The sequence below is a fragment of the Lemur catta genome, chromosome 11, assembly GCF_020740605.2.
Source record: "Lemur catta isolate mLemCat1 chromosome 11, mLemCat1.pri, whole genome shotgun sequence".
Taxonomy (NCBI): domain Eukaryota; kingdom Metazoa; phylum Chordata; class Mammalia; order Primates; family Lemuridae; genus Lemur; species Lemur catta.
The window spans coordinates 29,570,521-29,590,584 of record NC_059138.1 but is presented as its reverse complement, the minus strand read 5'-3'; the positions used below and the strand labels follow the sequence as shown (position 1 = coordinate 29,590,584).

General features: G+C 37.6%; 1 protein-coding gene across 1 annotated transcript; it reads left to right on the top strand.

Annotated features, from left to right (window-relative positions):
- The first annotated feature begins 6 nt into the window (after window positions 1-6).
- Window positions 7-7,604, top strand: CAV2 (caveolin 2). The gene is made up of 3 exons (XM_045564815.1): window positions 7-306; window positions 575-762; window positions 5,334-7,604. Exons 1-3 carry the CDS (start codon window positions 157-159, stop codon window positions 5,482-5,484), a joined length of 489 nt encoding a protein of 162 aa, XP_045420771.1. The 5' UTR covers window positions 7-156; the 3' UTR covers window positions 5,485-7,604.
- Window positions 7,605-20,064: the final 12,460 nt, after the last annotated feature.

Here is a 20,064-nt window from a genome sequence, read left to right as displayed (position 1 = left end):
GGGGCTCGGGTCGCCGGGGCCGGGAGCGGAGCCCAGGCGGGAAGCGGGGCCGGGGCGAGGCGGGGCGGGGCCGGGCGCGACGCGGAGGGGAGGCCGCGCCGGCCGGGAGCCGCACCGCGCCAGCCGGGCTGCAGCCGCCGCGCACCGAGCGCTGCCATGGGGCTGGAGACGGAGAAGGCGGACGTGCGGCTCTTCCTGGACGACGACTCCTACAGCCAGCACGGCGACGTCGACTTCGCCGACCCTGAGAAGTTCGCCGACTCGGGCCACGACCGGGATCCCCACCGGCTCAACTCGCACCTCAAGGTGAAGCCCGAGGCGGGCGATTACCGCAGCCTCGCGCCAGGCCCCTCCCCCGCCCCTCCCCCGCCGCTGCGTCCGCCCCGAGGGGTCTGCGACCCGCACCCGCCCCACCTGCTGCCGCGTTACCTGCGTGCCCAGAAATTCTTAGCCAAATTCCGGTGGGGCACCCTAGCCTCGTCCTTCCTTCTTGTTTTCCCGGCTCCCAGAGCTCCCGGCTCCCGGGGCGGCAGGCTGGGTGGCAATTCGGGGTCCCTGCGTCCTGTCTCCGCAGGTGGGCTTCGAGGATGTGATCGCAGAGCCGATGACTACGCACTCCTGTGACAAAGTGTGGATCTGCAGCCATGCCCTCTTTGAAATCAGCAAGTACGTGATGTACAAGTTCCTGACCGTGTTCCTGGCCATCCCGCTGGCCTTCGCTGCTGGAATTCTCTTTGCCACCCTCAGCTGCCTGCACATCTGGTGAGAAGGGGCACAGCGGGGTGGACGGGCTTTCAGAACCTAGGAACGCTCTTGGCCACCTGGCCCCTGCCCTCCTCTTCTCCCAGGCCTGTTGCAGGGGGAAGGACACACATGAGTTCCTCAGCAGTAGCAGAAATTGGAAGGCCTTGAAAGGCAGTGTGCTTTTTTTGGATTAATAGTTTGGACTGGGAATTTAAACAGAAAAAAGAATGTCCAACTTTCCTGGGGTGTGATTTTCCTTCACGTCCATAAGGCTGAGCTGAGTGTGGAGGTGGGGTCCTAGAAGGTATGCTTCCCGCCACAGGCCCTCTCATAGAGCCGTGTCATGACTTGTGCCTGTGGTTCTGGGTGGGACTCTTCTTTCATTACCTTTTGTCCCGTCTCTACCTGTGCTTGGGGTAAAACAGAAATGATTTCTGAGCAGAATGCCACTGCCCATATAATTGCACAGGGATGTCAGACCTGGTTAAACAGTGCTAGGGGGGAAATACTCCAGCCCTGTTGCAGACAAATAGCAAGGCTGGAACCAGAGGAGGTGTGTGCAATTCAGGTGAGGGTCCCCCAGCACAAATGAATGAAAACTCAAGCTTCAGGATGATGCATGAGAAGGCCTCCAGATTACTTTTTCACTGATGCAGCGCAAATGGGAATGGCATCTGGTTAAAGGGAAAAGAAATATGGAAACCCACTGGCCATTGAAAGGATGTGTTGAGTAAATTTATTCACACTCAAAATGCATCATAAAACTTTGGAGAACATTTTTAAGCATTTAAAATTTTTTTTAAATGTCATATTTTAACAAGTTTTGTCATTGTTGTGTTAAACCCTACCCGCTTTAATCTAAGAGGAAGAATGTTCACATCATCCTCAATATCACAACAGTCAAGCTGGTTGCTCACGGTAGTCCTGATGAAATGTATTTCCCCAGGTGCCTCCATGTCTTTCTTAACCACTTTATATGATATTGCCACACTCTAATGCATGCTCACATACAAAATGAACACGTCATTGAAGTTATCAAATTATTCATCATCTCTCTTTATCGTCTGAATCTTAATTTCTCTAGTCTCTTAGCTATCTAGTTAGTTCAACAACACTACATTTATTGAGTGCTTAGTTTGTGGTGGGCACTGGGCCAAAAATGGATGAAACATAGAATCTACCTTCAGCTCACTCATAGCATACCAGGGCAGCTGGCTAGGTTCAGAGATGGATGCTGAGAAAACGCAGTTAACTCTGATGAAGTAGAGGGAGGAACAGGGAAGGCTTTGTAGAGTGAAAGGAGTCTAAAAAAACTTTAAAAGATAAATAAAAATTCACCAAATATGTATAGGATAAACACCACAGATTTAATTTCATCACTGAAGGTTGCAAACAATTAAACTATGTGGAAAGGACCAAAAGATTGCCAGAGAAATGAAAATGTTTGTCTTTTTATGTGATCAGATTCACAAAGGCCGGATGTATAGTTATCTCATATTCTAACATGTACACATGGATTTTTTTTTTAAGATGCCTAAGTTAGCACATAAATTTTAGGATTCCTAATGAACTAAAACCAGTCATCTAACCTCTAGGTCAATTTTGTCACTTTCAAAAATGTGAAAAACAGTGACAACATAGCATGTTATGAAACACTGTTTGGCTGTGAAGCTATTTGGAAATATAAAGTGCTATATTTATACACACACACACACACACACACACACAAACTAGGCTTTCCCAAAGCTTTTGTGGGAAAAGAATTTGAAAAAAATAAGTTTTTCATTTACTAAATGGTGGAAAGATATAAGTAAAACTACAATTACCCAAATATTGCCTCTCTTCAACTGGCACTTCTGAGAACAGGAGTTATTGTTTTTTGTGTGTGTGTTTGTTTTGTTTTGTTTTGTTTTGTTTTTTGGTCTTGCTACAATTGGTGAATCATCAACTCACTTCTTTTTTAGCCACATAAAATGTGTCATTTAACTTTGGCTTGTTTTCCAAATTACATTTATGTGGAACATTAATATTTAACTGTCAGACATTTGTCAAGAGGTAGCTGTGATTGCAAGTAGAGGAGGAGTTTCAAACAAGAATTCTTAAAAGTTAGTTTATGCCTTGATAAAATAAGTTTATCATTAATAGATTATATTCCCATGACACAATAAAACCAGAACAAGGAGAGACCATATAGAAGAGCAAACCAATATGAGTAAGCCTTTTATTTTTTTGCTTTCTTTTTGTTATATGTGTATATATATATATATATATATATATATTTTTTTTTTTTTTTTTTAAGCAGGGGGATTTTTATTATTTTACCAAGAAGTTGGTGGTGACCAAAATTATGAACATGTGCAGTAATGGAACTTTGAACCAAGTCACAATATCATAACAGATCTGATTTTACATTCTTTAAACAAAGAACAGCAATACAACAATAGCAAAACACAGAAGTTTGGTGATGTTGGACCCTAGACTGGAATACAGGTCATTAGGGACCAGTGAACTGGTTTGATTCCATAGCACCATCAGATAGAGATAGCTGTTGTTTGACAAATACAATTTATTGGTCATAAGTGGATCATTACGAAAGAAATGTGACTGGAGCACTCATACCCCTTATTTTTGCTGGAATGCAAAGCAAATAGATGTCCAACTGATGGAAATGCAATAGTAGCAATCTCATTTCTAGAAGATGTTTTTAATACAGCAAATTGCCATGACAATGCAATTGGCATGACACTATAGTTAGTACAAAGCTAAATAAAAGTCTCTGTCCTAGAGCTTTATTATCCAGTGGAAGAATATATAATCTTATGGATTATAGCATTTACTTAAGAAGTATTTGGTTGACCACACTGAGCCTCAACCAAATTTTGGGTCATTCCAAATTGTCTGGAGTTTCAGAAAGGAAACTATTTGTGATGTTCAGATCCCAACTTAAGTTTGGTATCAGAGAGTCAGCTCCAAAATGAGAGAACAACAACTTAAAGAAAATAAAATTAAAATGAGTTCACCACACCCTATGAACTGAAGTGCTCAGATGTGGGTCGCTGCACTTTGTTAAACTGGAAGATCCACTTTTGTCACATGCTTAATTCCCTTTTAGGATATGTAGATCCTGAGAAGTTACGGGGATAAAAAAATTTCTTAGCCTAAGGAAGAGTGGAAAGTGCATTATATTCTAAGTGAAGTGATTTGGTTAGGAAACTTTCTGATCTAAACTTCAGCCATGTTGTAGGCCAATTTGGGGTTCTTTTGTTATAATTGTTTTCACTATATATTCTGAATTCAAAATAGGTCTACTTACTATATAGTATAATGACAGCATCATATGGACATTTCAGGGGTGCATAAGAAATGTCAATCCTGATAGCCAATTGTGTAAGCTTTCCTGTTCTCACCCTAATTTGTAATGATGTGCCCAAGGCCACACGTCAAGTGAGCAGCTTAAGAAGTCAAAAGTTGCCATCATTCAGGTTTCTATTCAGCTGTTTTGCTCTGAAACACCCAGTAATTAATTTTTTTATAAAAGTGCTTCATGTATTTAGCACTGGGAACAAAATACAGGATAAATGTAATCTGTATAGATGGTCAATATGAATAATTTTGTATTCTAAAAATATATCAGCCAATCAGACAGTTGCCTGATCTTTTCTTCACTTTGGGCTAAGTACAGTAGACACTTATTTAAGTCGCATTTTAATACCAAACCAAGACAATCTACTCCCTTGAGCCTACCCAGGTAATAATGAAGATTCTACTGAGACCACCAGCAGTGCCTGAGAATTAACAACTGCTTACAACAGAGAACATTATTTAGAGGATTACACAGGAAATTAACCATCCTGGGGAATGTAAGAGTATGTAGTTTTCTTAATAAAAAGCATATGAAATATTTCAAGATAGACTAGTTGTTCTTGTCTAAGAGTTCTAACATCAATTCCAGGGCTCTTTTAACTATACCACATAGCCCTTTTCAGTGCATATAATTATTATGAAAAATAAATAATATAAAGCAGAATTAATGATATAAAGCATAAGAGATTTATACATTTATTTATGCCCAAACCTTTACTAAAGGTCAAGGGTGTCATCACTTTAAAAACTTACATTCTAGTAGGAAAGGCAGAAATATAAGCATCTATTTATGATACATTTTGATAAATTTGAGGATTAAGAAGTTTATTACTATATTTTAGAAGCACAAAGACGGTGTATCCAACCCAGCCTGGTCCAGGGGGAAGGGAAGTGGAATAAGGCAACAGGAAAGGCTATCAGGAAGTAGAATCAGGGAAATATGAAGAGTTAGGCAGATTAACATTTAGGGGTAGAGATCAGGTAGATAAATATACAGTTTTATTTATTTTTGTTTTATTGTTTCAGACAGCATGCCACCAGTAGAGAGAATATCAGTATTTATCATCTACATGACTGTTTATTTTACAAGCAACATATCTTTTGTGCATTTTACCACTATAAATTAAATGAGTATAATTATTATACCTTTTCATGCATATACAAGAGTCAGTGACCTTATTTGGTAACAGTAATAATCCTTACACATCTCTGTTCCTCCATCCCAGGATTATAATGCCTTTTGTAAAGACCTGCCTAATGGTTCTGCCTTCAGTGCAGACAATATGGAAGAGTGTGACAGATGTTATCATTGCCCCATTGTGTACAAGCGTGGGACGAAGCTTCTCTTCTATCAGCCTGCAACTGAGCCATGACTGAATACTTGGACCCCAGGTCTGGAGATTTGGATACTGTAATACTTCTTTGTTGTTGTAACATAAAAGCACTACTGTTCTGTTCATTTCCCAACTGTTCTAATTAAGAAAACTATTAAGATGGGCAACCACATTTAGAAATGTTTATTGGCAGATCTTTTCAAATAATGCTTTTCTAATTAATAGCCAAGGATTTCATAGCTAACTTTATAACCTGAATTATACAGTAGGTTGAAAACATTTAATTTGAAAGGCAGACAGTTTTTTGCTTTGGTACAAAAACATACATTTTTTTTAATGATGAATCTATGGTGATCAAGGGTCATTTCTCTCAAAACACTACAATAGTTTTGTACACTATTTGCTCATAAAAATATGGATTTCTTATTTTTTTAAGCCTGGGAGTAATACTTTTTAAATTACCTTTACAGATATAGTCATAAGGATACTTAGAGATAGGATATACAAAGATCCTAGAAATTGCAGTAACAAAAGCACACAGTGATTATAATAACTATCAAATATAATAAAACAAATGTGAAAATAGATTCATGAAAATGTGTTCTTTTAAGGTATTGTTAACCTATAAGCCTATTTAACAAGATGTTTCATTTTACTGTATATTTTGTACTTAATGTAAATGTTGCTCTAATCAGATTGCTTTAAAGCATTTTTATTATATTTGTTATCCTCTTGAACTAATATGTAGAATGAGCAAATGTAGCTCTCACAAGGTAACTTCATTGGTAACATTGCACTGTCTTGATTATTAAAGCACTTATATGTCTTCTTTGGGAATGGAATATAAAAGAGTAATACACAAGCTTTTGTTTCAAACTTTTCCAAGCAAAATCTGAAATGTTTTATGACTGATATTTATCTGGCTATGATCTTAACATAATTCATGCCTGACTGGTATTTCATCTAGGAGATGCTTTCTCTCTTGTACTCAGAAATTAAAACTATGTTCTGCATTCCTATTAATGTTTCATTTTCCTTTCAAGTAATATTGGTGCTATTCAATATTGTACAACAAAGGCTAATTTTAAGACACCCAAGTACAATTTCAACTACAGTGATCCACGTAGAGAGACTTACAGGAGTTATCAACTTGTTGGGTCTATGCTACTGAGCTACATGCATGCATTAAAAACTAGCAGCTACTTTAAGATGTTCTCTGATATGGGTTTTGTAACTCAGGATAAAGTTATTCTTATCATTTTGAACTGTAGAATCCTACTTCAGTGTTATGAGTCACTGTTGCTTTAAAAAAATCTCATTATTTCAAAATGATAGGCACATATAAAAAAAGTCTATGATGTGAGTAGTCACTATAACTTACACACCTTAAAAGTGTATAAATGCTCAAATTTCAGAATTACCATCAGAACCTAAATTAATATTCCTTTGAATATCTTTAGAAGTGCCAAGTTTTCATTCAATGAAGATGAATAAGTTTTTCAAAATTACCAGGACTGGTAAATATAAAGGATGATTGAACTGGAATACTATTGGGGACCAAATCAAGTCAATGATTAAATTATGAAGCTCAAATTCTTTTGAAGGTAGTTACAAAAGAAACAGTTTCAAAACTGCCTTAGGCCATTGTAGCATTGTTAGATGAAACTCATGATCATTACTTTAAAGCATTAACACTCATTTGACCGTGCAGACTTTATGATGTTAGTTAAAAAGGTCAATTGGTCTCATGACTTTATAGGTATACCTTGTATTTAAAATGCTTTTTAAAAACATTGGGATATACTGGTAAGCCTAAAGTATTTGATGAATAAAATATCTATTTTAATAAATCATGAGCTTCTATCTTTTTAAGTAGCTATTGGCAAGTTTTAAACCCAAAATATATAAACATAATTATATAACAAAACCTTTTAACTTCTAACAAGAGACACATATGATTTTCTTATTTATGAACAGTATCAATTATTTTCAAAATGTATTTTTATTGAGAATTTCCATTAACTGTTATTTTCCAAAGACTCAAATTTTGTACCAAGTGGATCCAGGTTTCATATGCAAATATGTTGGGTCTCTTATTTGGGGCAGGGGTAGGTAGGTGATAAGGAGACTTCCTCAGTATCCATAATAAACTTTCTAAAAACCCATAATGTGTTTATTGCTTTTATTACATTAAATATGGAACTGATCAATAAGAACCTTTTCAAACTACTTTTTACCTTATTAAAAACTCAAAATTGGTAATAAGTATGTAAGTTATTGCTTATTCAGTAATGCATTTTTTAAAAATTGTGAGATTGGTAATTTAATTCTTTGTTTTTCTAGCACTTAAAGAGATTCTGTATAAATTTTTCTATCATTTGATGAATGGTTTGAAATAGCCTGTTCACAAACCCACCATACTTCATCCTCTTTATAAGGTCTCTTCTCGCTAATCCTTAATAAACTGATATTTCTGTTTCTAATTTTTTAAATAAGTAAGAAATAACAATATAAATCACATGTACTTGGATACCTATACCATGAAGCCAGACTAGAGTCCAAAATTATTTTTGGAAAGTGAATATGGGAAGAGTAGTTGCTGATATTGGCATAGATTTTCTTGTCAGTTCATCTGGGAAAATGACCAACCTCTAATACTAAAGCAGGTATTTGGCTTCTTAAAATGTCCTTTATAGTTTCAAAGAACTTTTAAAGACCCTTCTTTTTATAGTCATCCACATCTCATTAATTTATTATTGGAGTATGGTGAAAAAAGCCTTTCCCTAGAAGTTGGGCATCTGGATTCCAGTCTCCGCACTGCCATTGCTGAGGTGTAGCCCTTCCTGAATGAAAATGGTTTAATCTCTGGGTCTCAGTTTTCTTATCTTCAATGAAAGAATGGGACTAAATGGTGTCTCAGGAGCTTCCTATCTCATTGTTTTCTGTGGCTTCAGTAGGATGAAGACTTGGCTATGTATATGAAAACCAATCTAACTGTTCAAAAGCATCCAAAAATCAATGAATTTTCTATCAATACAGGGTTGGTGTGCTATAAATACAATAAGTAAATGCATGCACTTTTTACTCCTCCATTGATTGTGAGACTATGTATGTGGCTTTGATTCTTCCTGACAGGGATTCCTAGATTTTTAGGAATCCCTGTGAATCCCTGTGCAATGAAAAATTACCACAGCTAATGTAATTAATCACAAATCAGGATCTGGCATATTTCTTCCCTTAAGGTGTGTCTGTGTGTAGGGAAGACAGGGGAAGGAGTCGATGGAGGGGACAAAAGACAGGGGATACTAGATATTCAGGTTGTATGTTTTAGGGATAAAAATAAGGTTGGCTTCCATAACCTAATAATCTCAATTCCTTCTCCCCATTCACACCCAAATGAGCAAAATAAGGCACCCCCCCACCCTTGTATTTTTAAGACATTTTTGTGCCTGCTTTCCTACTTCATTCTTTGGATTATATCTAAAATTCTGCCATTGGAACCCTACATCTTGATGGTTTGTTTGTTTTTTTGGGTTTTTTTTTTTGTTTTTTTTGAGACAGAGTGTCGCTTTGTTGCCCTGGCAAGAGTGAGTGCCATGGCGTCAGCCTAGCTCACAGCAACCTCAAACTCCTGGGCTTAAGCAATCCTACTGCCTCAGCCTCCTGAGTAGCTGGGACTACAGGCATACACCACCATGCCCTGCTAATTTTTTGTATATATATATTTTAGTTGTCCAGATAATTTCTTTCTATTTTTAGTAGAGACAGGGTCTCACTCAGGCTGGTCTCGAACTCCTGACCTCGAGTGATCCACCCGCCTCGGCCTCCCAGAGTGCTGGGATTACAGGCGTGAGCCACTGCGCCCGGCCTTGGTGATTTGTTAAGTGAAAAATGCACTTAAGTGGGGTAACATATCGATCTACTAGCAGTCACCCATTCCTTTAGAGTGAATGAATGAAAGGGGTATTGAAAACTACTAAAGGGAATAGAACATAGGGCCCTGAGTCCCATGTGAGAGTACCACACACTAATTAAAAGAGATGCCAACAAAGAGAAAGCTGGGACAGAAAAGGGAAAACACAAAGCTCCAATGGCATGATCTTCACCCTCCACAGTTTTGCTTTAGGGCATCCTTGCCCTAAATCCCTAGTGAAGAGGGCAACGGAAGCTGAGCAGAGGTGGGAGGGAGCTGAAGTCGGCTAAAGACTTTTTTTTTTCTCCACGAAGGAAAGTTACTTTTGTCTTATTGAATGAATAGGACCCTGGGAGGGGGATGAGATCTCTGCTGGAATCATGTGCCCTAAAGACAGTGCAGAAGAGCAAAACTGAAACTGAAAACTGCACTAACTTGTGGCATCTGCGTCTCTTTCACCTTGCCTCTCTGTGCTGTTGACTGTTGTGATGTGTCTGTGGCAAAGAAAGACTACGCAGCAGTCAGAGAAATCAGAGGACACCACTTCAACAATTATCCCAAAATAGGACAGGGACACCTATCTGCCTCACTGGGACATGTTAGGTCACTCAGCTTGGCTACAGGGCTGGAGAAGTGGTTTTGCCATTATAGGAAAAGGTAGGGGTGTAGAATGATGAGAGAAAGGAAGAGGCATGACTCAGAGTGGGAAACAGCGCAGAGCCAAGGGCAAATATTTCTCTCAGACAGAAATGGATCAGGAAGACATAAGAGCAACAGGTCATCTGTGAACATTCTCTTCTTTCCTGTCTCCCAGTCCCTTGTCACAGAGCACCGAGCAGTGACAAAGGGAAGAGAAGGCCAGTGAGCAGAACCTGCTTCTCTAACTGACTGGCACATCGGTTCCAGCCAACTGCTGTGTCAGCTAACTGGGACAGTGAAACAAGGAGTCACTGGGAAAGCTGCAGGGGTGAACACACCATATCCCAGAGAGGCAAGGGGCAGGGATTAACGTGCTTATTTCACTGAGGAGGAAACTGGTTGGAATCATCCATGCATTATAGGGCTGGGAGAATTCCGATCTCGGTATAAACAAAAAGGGGAGCATTGGCATTTGTTGAGCACTTATTACCTGCTGGGCACCTAGTTAATCTGCACATTAACCCTATGATATGAATGTTGCTATCATCCCCGTTTTTCAGATGATGAAACTGATGCCCTGAAGTTGAGGAATTTGCCCAAGATTGAGCCAAGAGAATCTGACACCAGAGTCCATATGCTTAATCCCTGTGGAGGTGATTCTCTACTTACCCCTAGGATGTGTCCACGGCTGTTCTAATGACATGTTCTCCCTTCTTGCCAAAATCTTCTTTTTCATGCTTCACTCAATCATGTCACCTTTCCTGCTCTGAGAAGCACCTGTTTTTCATTCCCCCATCGATGGAGTCAGTTCCAAGTCCTCAGTGGTAAGACTTCCCCTAAGCTAGCCTCTGGGCTCCGTGCACCCTGCATGCCTCCTTCTCATCCCTGGGTCCCTCCGCCAACCCTAAACCTTGCTTTCCAGGGCACACTTCTCTTTCTCTTTAAGATCTGAGCTGCAGACCTTATACTCCAGCTAATGTCAGAAAAATATTTTCCAAATACCATTATGCCCATCTTTTGCAAATTTTGTAAAATTTCACCATCTTCACACAGACTTCTCTAATATGTATCAAAAGCCCAATGATGATTTTTCTCCTTAATACTAGACATGTTGATGCATAGAATATTCATAATTACAGTAATAATTTATGTTTGAGATAAGTATATATTTTTTCTAGAAGGAATATATATTTTATATTTTTCTTCACTTGGTTGGAAATATCTTGTCAGTTGGTGCACTCTTTAATATGTTATCCAATCTTATTGTTAGTTACTTTTATCTTGGAAATCCCAGGAGAAACCATATATAAATTTATTTCCCTCCTATTGAATAATTTGCTCATGATAAATTTTCAATGGCAGAAAAGCTGAAATAAAGTATGTAATTATATTAGTGGCTCAGTTCTATATTGTCATACTGCTTTTCAATAGATGTGTACAATTTATAATTGCAAAAGCAGTATATGTATGATAGTTTCTCTATACATCATCAGAATTTGCATGCTAAATATGTATATCAATAAATATTTAGCATATATGTAATTTTTACTAAGGTATTAGGTAGTATGAAGCAACATGATAGTATTCTGTTGTGCACATATAAAAATTTAATAAAAATTTGTCTATAGTGATAATAAGTATTGTGATCTCCATGCTCATTTTTTCCCCTAATTTTCATTCACACCTAATGTAGTGATGCTGTGCTTTGCAATAATTCTTACACTAGACTCCTATCATAGGGCATGGGTTTTATATTTCCCAATATTGGCGATTGCTAGCACAGATCCATCCACTCTTCTCCCCTCTTTCCTCTTTCTCATCCTCCTCTCTTCTCATCCAGTTCAGTGAAGTAAATATTTAGAGGGCTTTGAAGGTTGAGGGTTTGCTGTTTTGTTATGAGACAAAGAAAAACTAATTAGACCACACAATGTGATCTTGATTTCTTTAGAACTTTTTCTTAAATGATCTAACAAAGTTTAATGTCCTTTCTGCTTGAAATTTGTAAGCTACAATGCACCAAAATAAAAGAAATCACTAAATGAACAGGTCTGCAAATGAACATGGCAAATATTTTCTACATATATATTTTCTCACAAAGTAACAGTGGTAAACCAGTCAAAGCAGGGAGCTATATTAAAAATGGGAAATCATGACACTGGAATATATTATATTAAAGAAAGCATAAGATGCAACCAACCCTTTCTCTCCAATTTAGATACAGCCTTGTTGTGACAGACACAGGAAAAGTGCATATTATTCAGGGTTAGATAACATGAACAAGATGAAAGGATCTCCACAGAATACCCAGCATGGGCAATCAATTTCATGTGTTGTCAGTGCAGGGGCCATGCATGGGGTGAATTGGGGTGGGGTGGGGACACAATAAAAGCACTGTAAGTAAAACACCAAAAATTTTTTGTTATCATGTAGAAGAAACAAATGTGCAACTACATTATTTATATACATTTTATTAGATAAGAGGAAGATACTGTGACAATTTGAAACTTGAAAACTAGGACCCCTGAAAAAGTGCCAGCTTTGTTGGTATTATTTGTTCTAAAACTGATTGTAGGGTCATAAGGCACATAAAAGTATTGTACAAAGAATTATTTTTATTAAAACTTTTTTTTTGAGGGAGAGAAAACTTAAATGGGGTTATCTGAAACAATAATTTAGAGTAGGCACACACACAAAAAAAAAAAACTGTGACCATAAATATATTCAAACAAGGGAAAATGGCAAAAATAAAAAAGACTGTAAAATATTTTTCCTGGAAAACTTTGGCAATGATAAGCATTAATCTATCTGAAACAGATCAGATGCAGCCCAGGCTCTAGGTTGCATGATAAACTAGTGATTTATTTAAAGGTTCCATGATTTTATGATACTTAGAGTTGAAGAAATATTCAGAATCAGAAAGGAAAATCTCTCCAGCCTTGAAGTCTGCATTGAGGTCCACACAGCATGAGATTCTTCAAAGTGCAAGATGAGTTTGGGCTACTTTGAAGCAGCCCTTAAGAAACTGCTATAAAGTTAATAAACTTCTTATAAAGTTAATAAACTGGTGCTGCTTCAACTCTTGCCACTCACCAGCACCTTTTGGGTGTGGCTAATCAGAGAGTTTAATATAGCTCAAGCTCTTTCATAGCAAAAAAAAAAAAAAAATCATCTTGGCTACTGCCCAGTTTGTAATTCTTGATTTCACATTCCAAGAAGACTTCAGTTTATAGAAATAGAAAGAACTGCCAGTTCTCTGAAAGTAGCTTGGCCAACTTTGCCTGTAGGGTTCCCCTTTATGATGCTTCCTTTAATTTGCTTACAAATATTTCTTTAATAGTATGTTACTTCCTCTCATTGAGTTGGGATTCCCTGTAGGTCATACAGGCTGCAGTTCTCCTGCTCTTTCCATGATGTAAAGATTCTTTTTGCATGTATTTGTGGAGTAACTTTTCTGCATTCATGGTTCTCATATAGAAAAGTGATATTTGCTGGCATAACTTCTGCCTTTCTAAACATCTTCAAGTTTAAAGTTTTCAAGGTTCCCCTACATCACTAGTTCTCAAAGTTGAATGTGAATACTAATTACCTGAGGATCTTGTTAAAATGCCAATTTGAATTCAGAGTATCTGAGCTTGGTCCTGAGATTCTGCATGTCTAACAAGCTCCGGGGAATACTGAGGCTTCAAGGCCCCCAACCACACTTTGAATAGCAAGGCCCTACCTAGCAAGAAGTTTGAACAAGAGTGGGAAAGAGGTGAGGAGGAAGTAGCTACAGACAAGAGAGGAAACTTGCAGAGAGTTCATCTGTTTGGCCCTATGAAAAGATTCTATCAGCTGTCCAAAAACTATAATCCCCCATACCTGCTTTAAAACACATTCATATTCCCTCTGAAGTAAGCTGAGTTGCTTGAAGGTGAAGCCAGCAGTACAGAATTAAACCTCATCCTTCAGTATGTACAAAAGCAGATGTTGCTATCACAAACTTTCTCTGGAACTAGAGAAAAAACAAACTCATATCATTATCAGAAAGTAAAGTTCTCTATAAAGACCAGACCACTTAATGGTCAATATGAACTTATATACATACTATACTTATGTATACTTTTTAAAGAGCGAAATATTTTATGCTTAAGCATCACTGCATCAAAAGGAGTGGTGTAGAGATAAATTTTCCCCAGGTAAAAGCAGCTCCTGGTAAACAGTTTATTTACTAGGGAAAGGGCCAAAAGGAAAGAGAGTTTCCTTTGTTAAATAATGGAGCTCTGACTTAAAGCCAGATGGGTTACAAAACAAAGGGCTTTTGTGAAGGACTCCTCCCAAATATTTATATTAACTTAAGAAAAATATGGAAGTTAAATATCTCCTTATAATTTCGTGTTATTATTCAGGGGCTAAAGTCATTTTTATTCTTTATCATTTCACTGTAGTGAAAATGGATTTTTAAAATTGTTCAAAATAAAATATGTGATTTTCCAGTAAACTATTTAAAAGCTCTGCTAGTATACAATAAAATAGTGCACATCTCAGATACATATTGTATTATATTAAATATATTTACTAATAACATTATATCATATCACATTACCTTATGCTTTGTTGTCCTATTAGGTTTGAGAGTTAGTCATACCTCGAATAACATCTCTGGGTTTCTATATTTCTAAAGGGTGGTCACAGTTTTGTTATGCTTGAATAGGAAAAAACATAAGTCATTATTGCATATCTAAATATTCTACATCTCTGAACTAGATGAAATGTAGTAATTTGTTTCCCCACTTGACCCCAATTTTTCTGAAAATTGCTATATTCAAGCCTTATAGTAAATATTTTCAGTCTTAGGTATGACTCTAATTTTTGCTTTTATTATTGCTACAGATATAATATTCATCTACCTACATGAAAAACATGAGCCAAATCTTTGCTCACCTCTCATTTCATGCTTTCTGAATATATTATTTTGGTAGGGCTCTTATAGTCCAGTTATTAAAATAGGTAGATACATCATCCAATTTCATGGCAGCTACTTTGATTTGAGATGATGAAATGAATCTGAAATTGTCATGAACTTTCAGCATAAATGAAAAGAACTCAGTACAATTTGTTTTGCTTATCATTTAGCATTTTCTCAATATTTGGATTTCCTTTTACACTTATAAATCAGATTGCCTTTATGATTTTGTTTTTCAAGGAATCCATGAAAGAAAATATTATCTCAAAGAACAAAATTTTGCACATAAATAAAAAGCAAGGCTGTAAATTTTGAGATAATCAACTTTTAGAGATGAAATTTTGTTACATTTTGAAAGTTAGTCACAAGTTTTATCAGATTTAGTTGTAAATTCAGAACAATAACAATGAAGACACTTTGCACATTGCAGCACAAATACTAGTGAGACTAGTTCAGGAAGTTTCTGCAACTGGAAGTTTGCTTCTGAAATCTTATTTTAGGCAGCATCACTAGAAAGCTTCATTTAAAAAAAAAATGAAGAGATAGAAAGAAGAGACCAGCACTTTTGGCAGCACTAGTGAATTTTGGCCCGGAGCGTGCACCTGTGCTCTGCCAACTCTACTTTAAAAAGCACCGAGAACAATAAATCCTTTAAAGAGTGATTTTTGTTAGGAAACACTGAACTATAAAAGTTGGCATTCCAAAGGCTAGTTTCAGCTATCTAGAACCAATCATTCCTTTAGGTTTCACCAGCCAAGATTTTTGAGGAAAGGTGATGACCTAATTTTTTAAAAATAGGATAAATTGTCAATTGTCTTGAAAACCACATTCTGTTTTAAGGCAAAAAAATGTATCTGGTACCTGCCTGAGTCCCTCTCTTGGAAGCCCCCGTCAAAGCTTCATATTTGAGAATCTTCATATAGAAGCTTGCATTTAATTTATTTTAAGGGATTGTTTTTGTTACCAACTGTTAAATGGAAAGATTTTTAGTACACTGTATAAAGCTTTCTGAGTTTAAAATAAAAGATGACAAAAATAGTATGTATCAAAAAATTAGATCAAAACTTGTAAAACTGAAAGCCAAAAACCAATCTCTAATGACCACATACATTTGATATAGATGTGAGCTCTTCACACTTCCTTTTGCCCACACCCTTGCCATGGCCTCATTGTTGGTGGCTTTTACTTCCCCAAGGGCTAGGTCAGGTGACTTGCTTTGGCCAAAGGAACAGCCCAGGGGTAACAGGGTACCTTTCCAAGTCTGAGGTTTTAGAAGCCTTGCATATCTCTTCTTGTTTTTTTGTGCTGCTGCTACTTCATGGAGCACGAGAAAAATGTGCCCCAACCAGCTTGCCGGTCCAAGAAAGAGGAGAGACATATGGAGCATTAAGAGGCAGGGCTGCTTCAGCCACCCTGGCTAACCTAGCCCACAAATCTATAAGAATAAATGGTGGTAGTTTACAGCCACTGAGTTTTGTAGTAGTTTATTTATGCAGTACTATTGTAGTTAACCAATAATTGGTTAACGTACCCTAAAATTTAGTTTTTAAATAACTGTGTTTCAGATATATGATGACAAAAAACATGTTGGTCCGCTTCACCTTTTACTTTCAATTAACTGTTGTGATATCATTTAGACAGGGCCATAAAGCCAAATCTGGACCACGGGCCTAGTAATTATAATATGACTATGCCTCTACCAACTTAGTTAGAATACAAAATGATCTGCACTTTCTACAAAGGAGTTGCTACTCAAAAGTTTTCCTAAGAATTAACTTTATTTCAATCATATTAAATAACCCATCAGATTGATTTAATGTTGAATAACATAAGATTTGATAAGAAAATTGTGAACTGACATAGGGAATGCTAAAGGCTCAACATATTATTCCACTGTCAATATTTTGAGGATACTTAGAAGGATAAAGAGCCTTAATGTGAGGCTATTGGTGAAGTGTAAATATTGGCAGAGGTTCTGAAATTACATAATAGGAATTTGAGCTCAAGAATTTGTTATATTTCAGAACTATCAGACAGATCTTCAAGATGTTACTAGCAAAAATCTTGGCAGAATTTGGTCAAAGGGAAAGGAAAACTAGGGAAGGAGGACACTTTTGAAATGTTTACTGATGCTATTTTTCTGGTTGCCCTTGGAACTGTTTCCTACCCCACCCACCCCCATGGAAGGATTGATATAGCAGAAAAGCAGAGATAAAGCTTTTCTTAATTCCAAAACCTTAGACCTGGAGGATTCATAGCATGAAAACACTATCGGATGATAAAAGAGCAAGACTTCCTGCTCAAGGGAGAAGAAATTGGGAAATGAAGCAAAGTAGTGTTTGACCGGTGTGTGTCCCTAAGCCCAGGCTCAGATAAGTTAGGAGGATCTAAGAACAGAGATATTTGTGCCTCCTATTTCTGGGTAGGGCCCTTGGAGGTAACAACACGTTGGAGTTTCTCTACACCATGGCAGGGCACAGGGACTTATTCTGCTCTCTACACCACGTCGCCCTGGGAGGCTCCATGATGCTGCATCAGGCCTGCCCACCCAGATTCATTGGATTTTCACAGAGGCTCAAGAAAGGCAGAACTAGCAAGCAAGTGTCTCTGGCCCTACAGGACATATTCAAGGAGCATGTAGGACATATTCAAGTGAAGCAGTCTACTGAATGGACCAATAACTGAAAAGAGACAGAGTGACGTACCTATCAGCAGATGCCAAGATGCTAAGAAGGAAACTCTCCTCTGCAGACTCACTAAAGACTCCTTGGCAACTCATAAGCCCCTGGAATTCAGATGCAACTCCCCAAAAGTGGAAGAAACTAGGAAGTGACTGAGACAAAGGTTCTGCCACCTGAAAGAAAGGGCATTCATAAAAGAAATTAAGTTCAGTTATAGAAAAAGAGAAAGTTACAATTCACAGGGACTCATGGTAGTATCTATAAAATATTTTCCATTTTAGAAACTCTGATCCAAGTAAGGCAAAATGATAGTATTTGATCAAGCTTGATGACAGATGCTCACTATACTATCTATTCTATATCTTGTGTGGTTGAACTATTTTATAATACAAATGCTTAGAAGCAAAATGTTTATTCCAATCCTGAATTTGTGAACTAAAATTGTCCCCTGCACCCTAGCATCTATTGTAATTTAGGCAGTATCCTCAGAATTTTAAATGCAACCTCACTAAAGTTCAAAATACCCCTATTGGGTAGATATCAATGATGTTTTCCATTTTATAAATAAGGAAAGTGAAGCCAATTTAAAGACACAATATGAAAAGAATACTTTCTTAGCCATGTTGGTCAGAAAGATTTATTTTAAACATAGAAATAGCTGTTTGTGTTTTCTTTTTTTAAAAAAAAAAAATAAATGGAAAATAAAATCATTTGAAATATTCAAAGTGGAAAGGCCCAAACCAGGGTAGATTCCAGTTGAGTCTTCAAGCCAAATAAGGCTCAGAAGGGATCAGGCCATGTGGCAAGTCTTCCTCTAGAAAGCCATTTCTTCCCACGTAAGCTTTCATATAAAGTGGGCAGGGACGGGAAGAAGGCCTGGATGGAATTTGGTGGATATGAACAAATAAAGGAAGGTGTATGGTGTGGTGATGATGATAACCTGAGTTAATATTCAGCTGAATACATAGATCATAAAGATATCAATATTTATATACTTAGGTTGTAGAGATATTAACATTTATATACTTACAGACAGATTGTAAAAATATTGACATGTTTATGTACTTGCATGGAAATAGTCACCACCCTGAAAAATACGCTTACCCCCTCTCGCCCTTTTCCTGAGGGCCCCCAACCTCCTTGTGATTCAGCACTTAACCAGCAATACTCTAAGGCACAGCTCAAGTGCTGTGGGTAAAGTCTAAAATAGACTGCTGGGTGGCTCAGCCATACTGGTTATTTTTTTTTCTCTTGTTAATGGAAAAAAAGCCAAACTCTGTAAAATAATTTTAAAGAGATTTATTCCGAGCCAAATTTGAGGACCATGACCCGGAGCCACGCCCAAGAAGCCTTGAGCAAGTGGACTCGGTGTGGCTGGGTTACAGTTTGATTTTATCCATTTCAGGAAGACAGGGGTTACAGGTAAAGTCATAAATCAGTACATAGAAGGCATACATTGGTTTAGCCCGAAAAGGTGGGCCATCTCGAAGTTGGGGGGGCTTACAGGTTATAGATGAGTTTAAAGATTCTTTGACTTGTAATTGGTTAAACACATGAAGCTTTGTCTAAAGGCTTGGGATGTTTTAAGATAAGGAGCTGTTAATCAGAGACAAGCCACTGGACATATTTGTTGTGTAAATTGAGGACCTGCAGGTTTGTCTTGTATACCTTTAGGCCTGTTAATGGGTTACAAAGGATGTCCCCAAGAAGGGGGGGGCGGATGATGAGGCAAGCCTGACCTACCTCCTCCTGGCAGGCAATTTAGTTTTGGGATATCCCCTTGGTCAAGAGTGGGTAAGATTTTTAGTTCACAACTGTTTAAGAATCCCATGTCCCAGAAGTCATTAACAGGTGCTGTAATTATTTACCAACTGTAAAATGTTTCATTATCCAACAAAACTCCATAAGAACAAATATTTTTAGTATATTTAAGTTTCAGTTTCCCTCATCTTTAATATGGTTGCTTTGGATGATCTGCTTCTCTTTTAGCTCTATATTTCTAATAACATACTTCACGAGCTGACCTTTAATGCTGCTTCTAAAAAAAAAAATTTAGAAGGCAAATGACTTGCCATCTACACAGTTTTTTAAGTAAATGATTTGGAGAATGTTATTAACTTGCCTCCAAGCCTAAAGTTATCTGTGTGGGTATCAAACAAAAACAATTTTGTTTACGTCATCTACTCATTTTAAATCTTGTTGCACCTATGCTAACAATGTTCTTCTTCACCTTTTCTTTATTTCTCATAAATCTGGAGCTGTTTCTCCAAGTCAGCTACTATTACAAGACTAAGATCTGTTTCTCTTTGGTGCCAGCTTCTTGTTGAGACAGGTTAATAAAGAGTCTGTGGTTTCCCCTCTCATTAGGAATGCATTTTGGCATTGACAACGCCTCACTGATCATTATGATTCCATGTGCTGCTGTTGATTACACTCTTCTACATG

Excerpts from the sequence above, each read along its gene's own strand:
- CAV2 (XM_045564815.1), top strand. The coding sequence starts at position 157 with ATGGGGCTGGAGACGGAGAAGGCGGACGTGCGGCTCTTCCTGGACGAC. Across the intron at positions 307-574 it reads GGCTCAACTCGCACCTCAAG|GTGGGCTTCGAGGATGTGAT; the intron begins GTGAAGCCCGAG and ends CTGTCTCCGCAG. Across the intron at positions 763-5,333 it reads CTCAGCTGCCTGCACATCTG|GATTATAATGCCTTTTGTAA; the intron begins GTGAGAAGGGGC and ends CCTCCATCCCAG.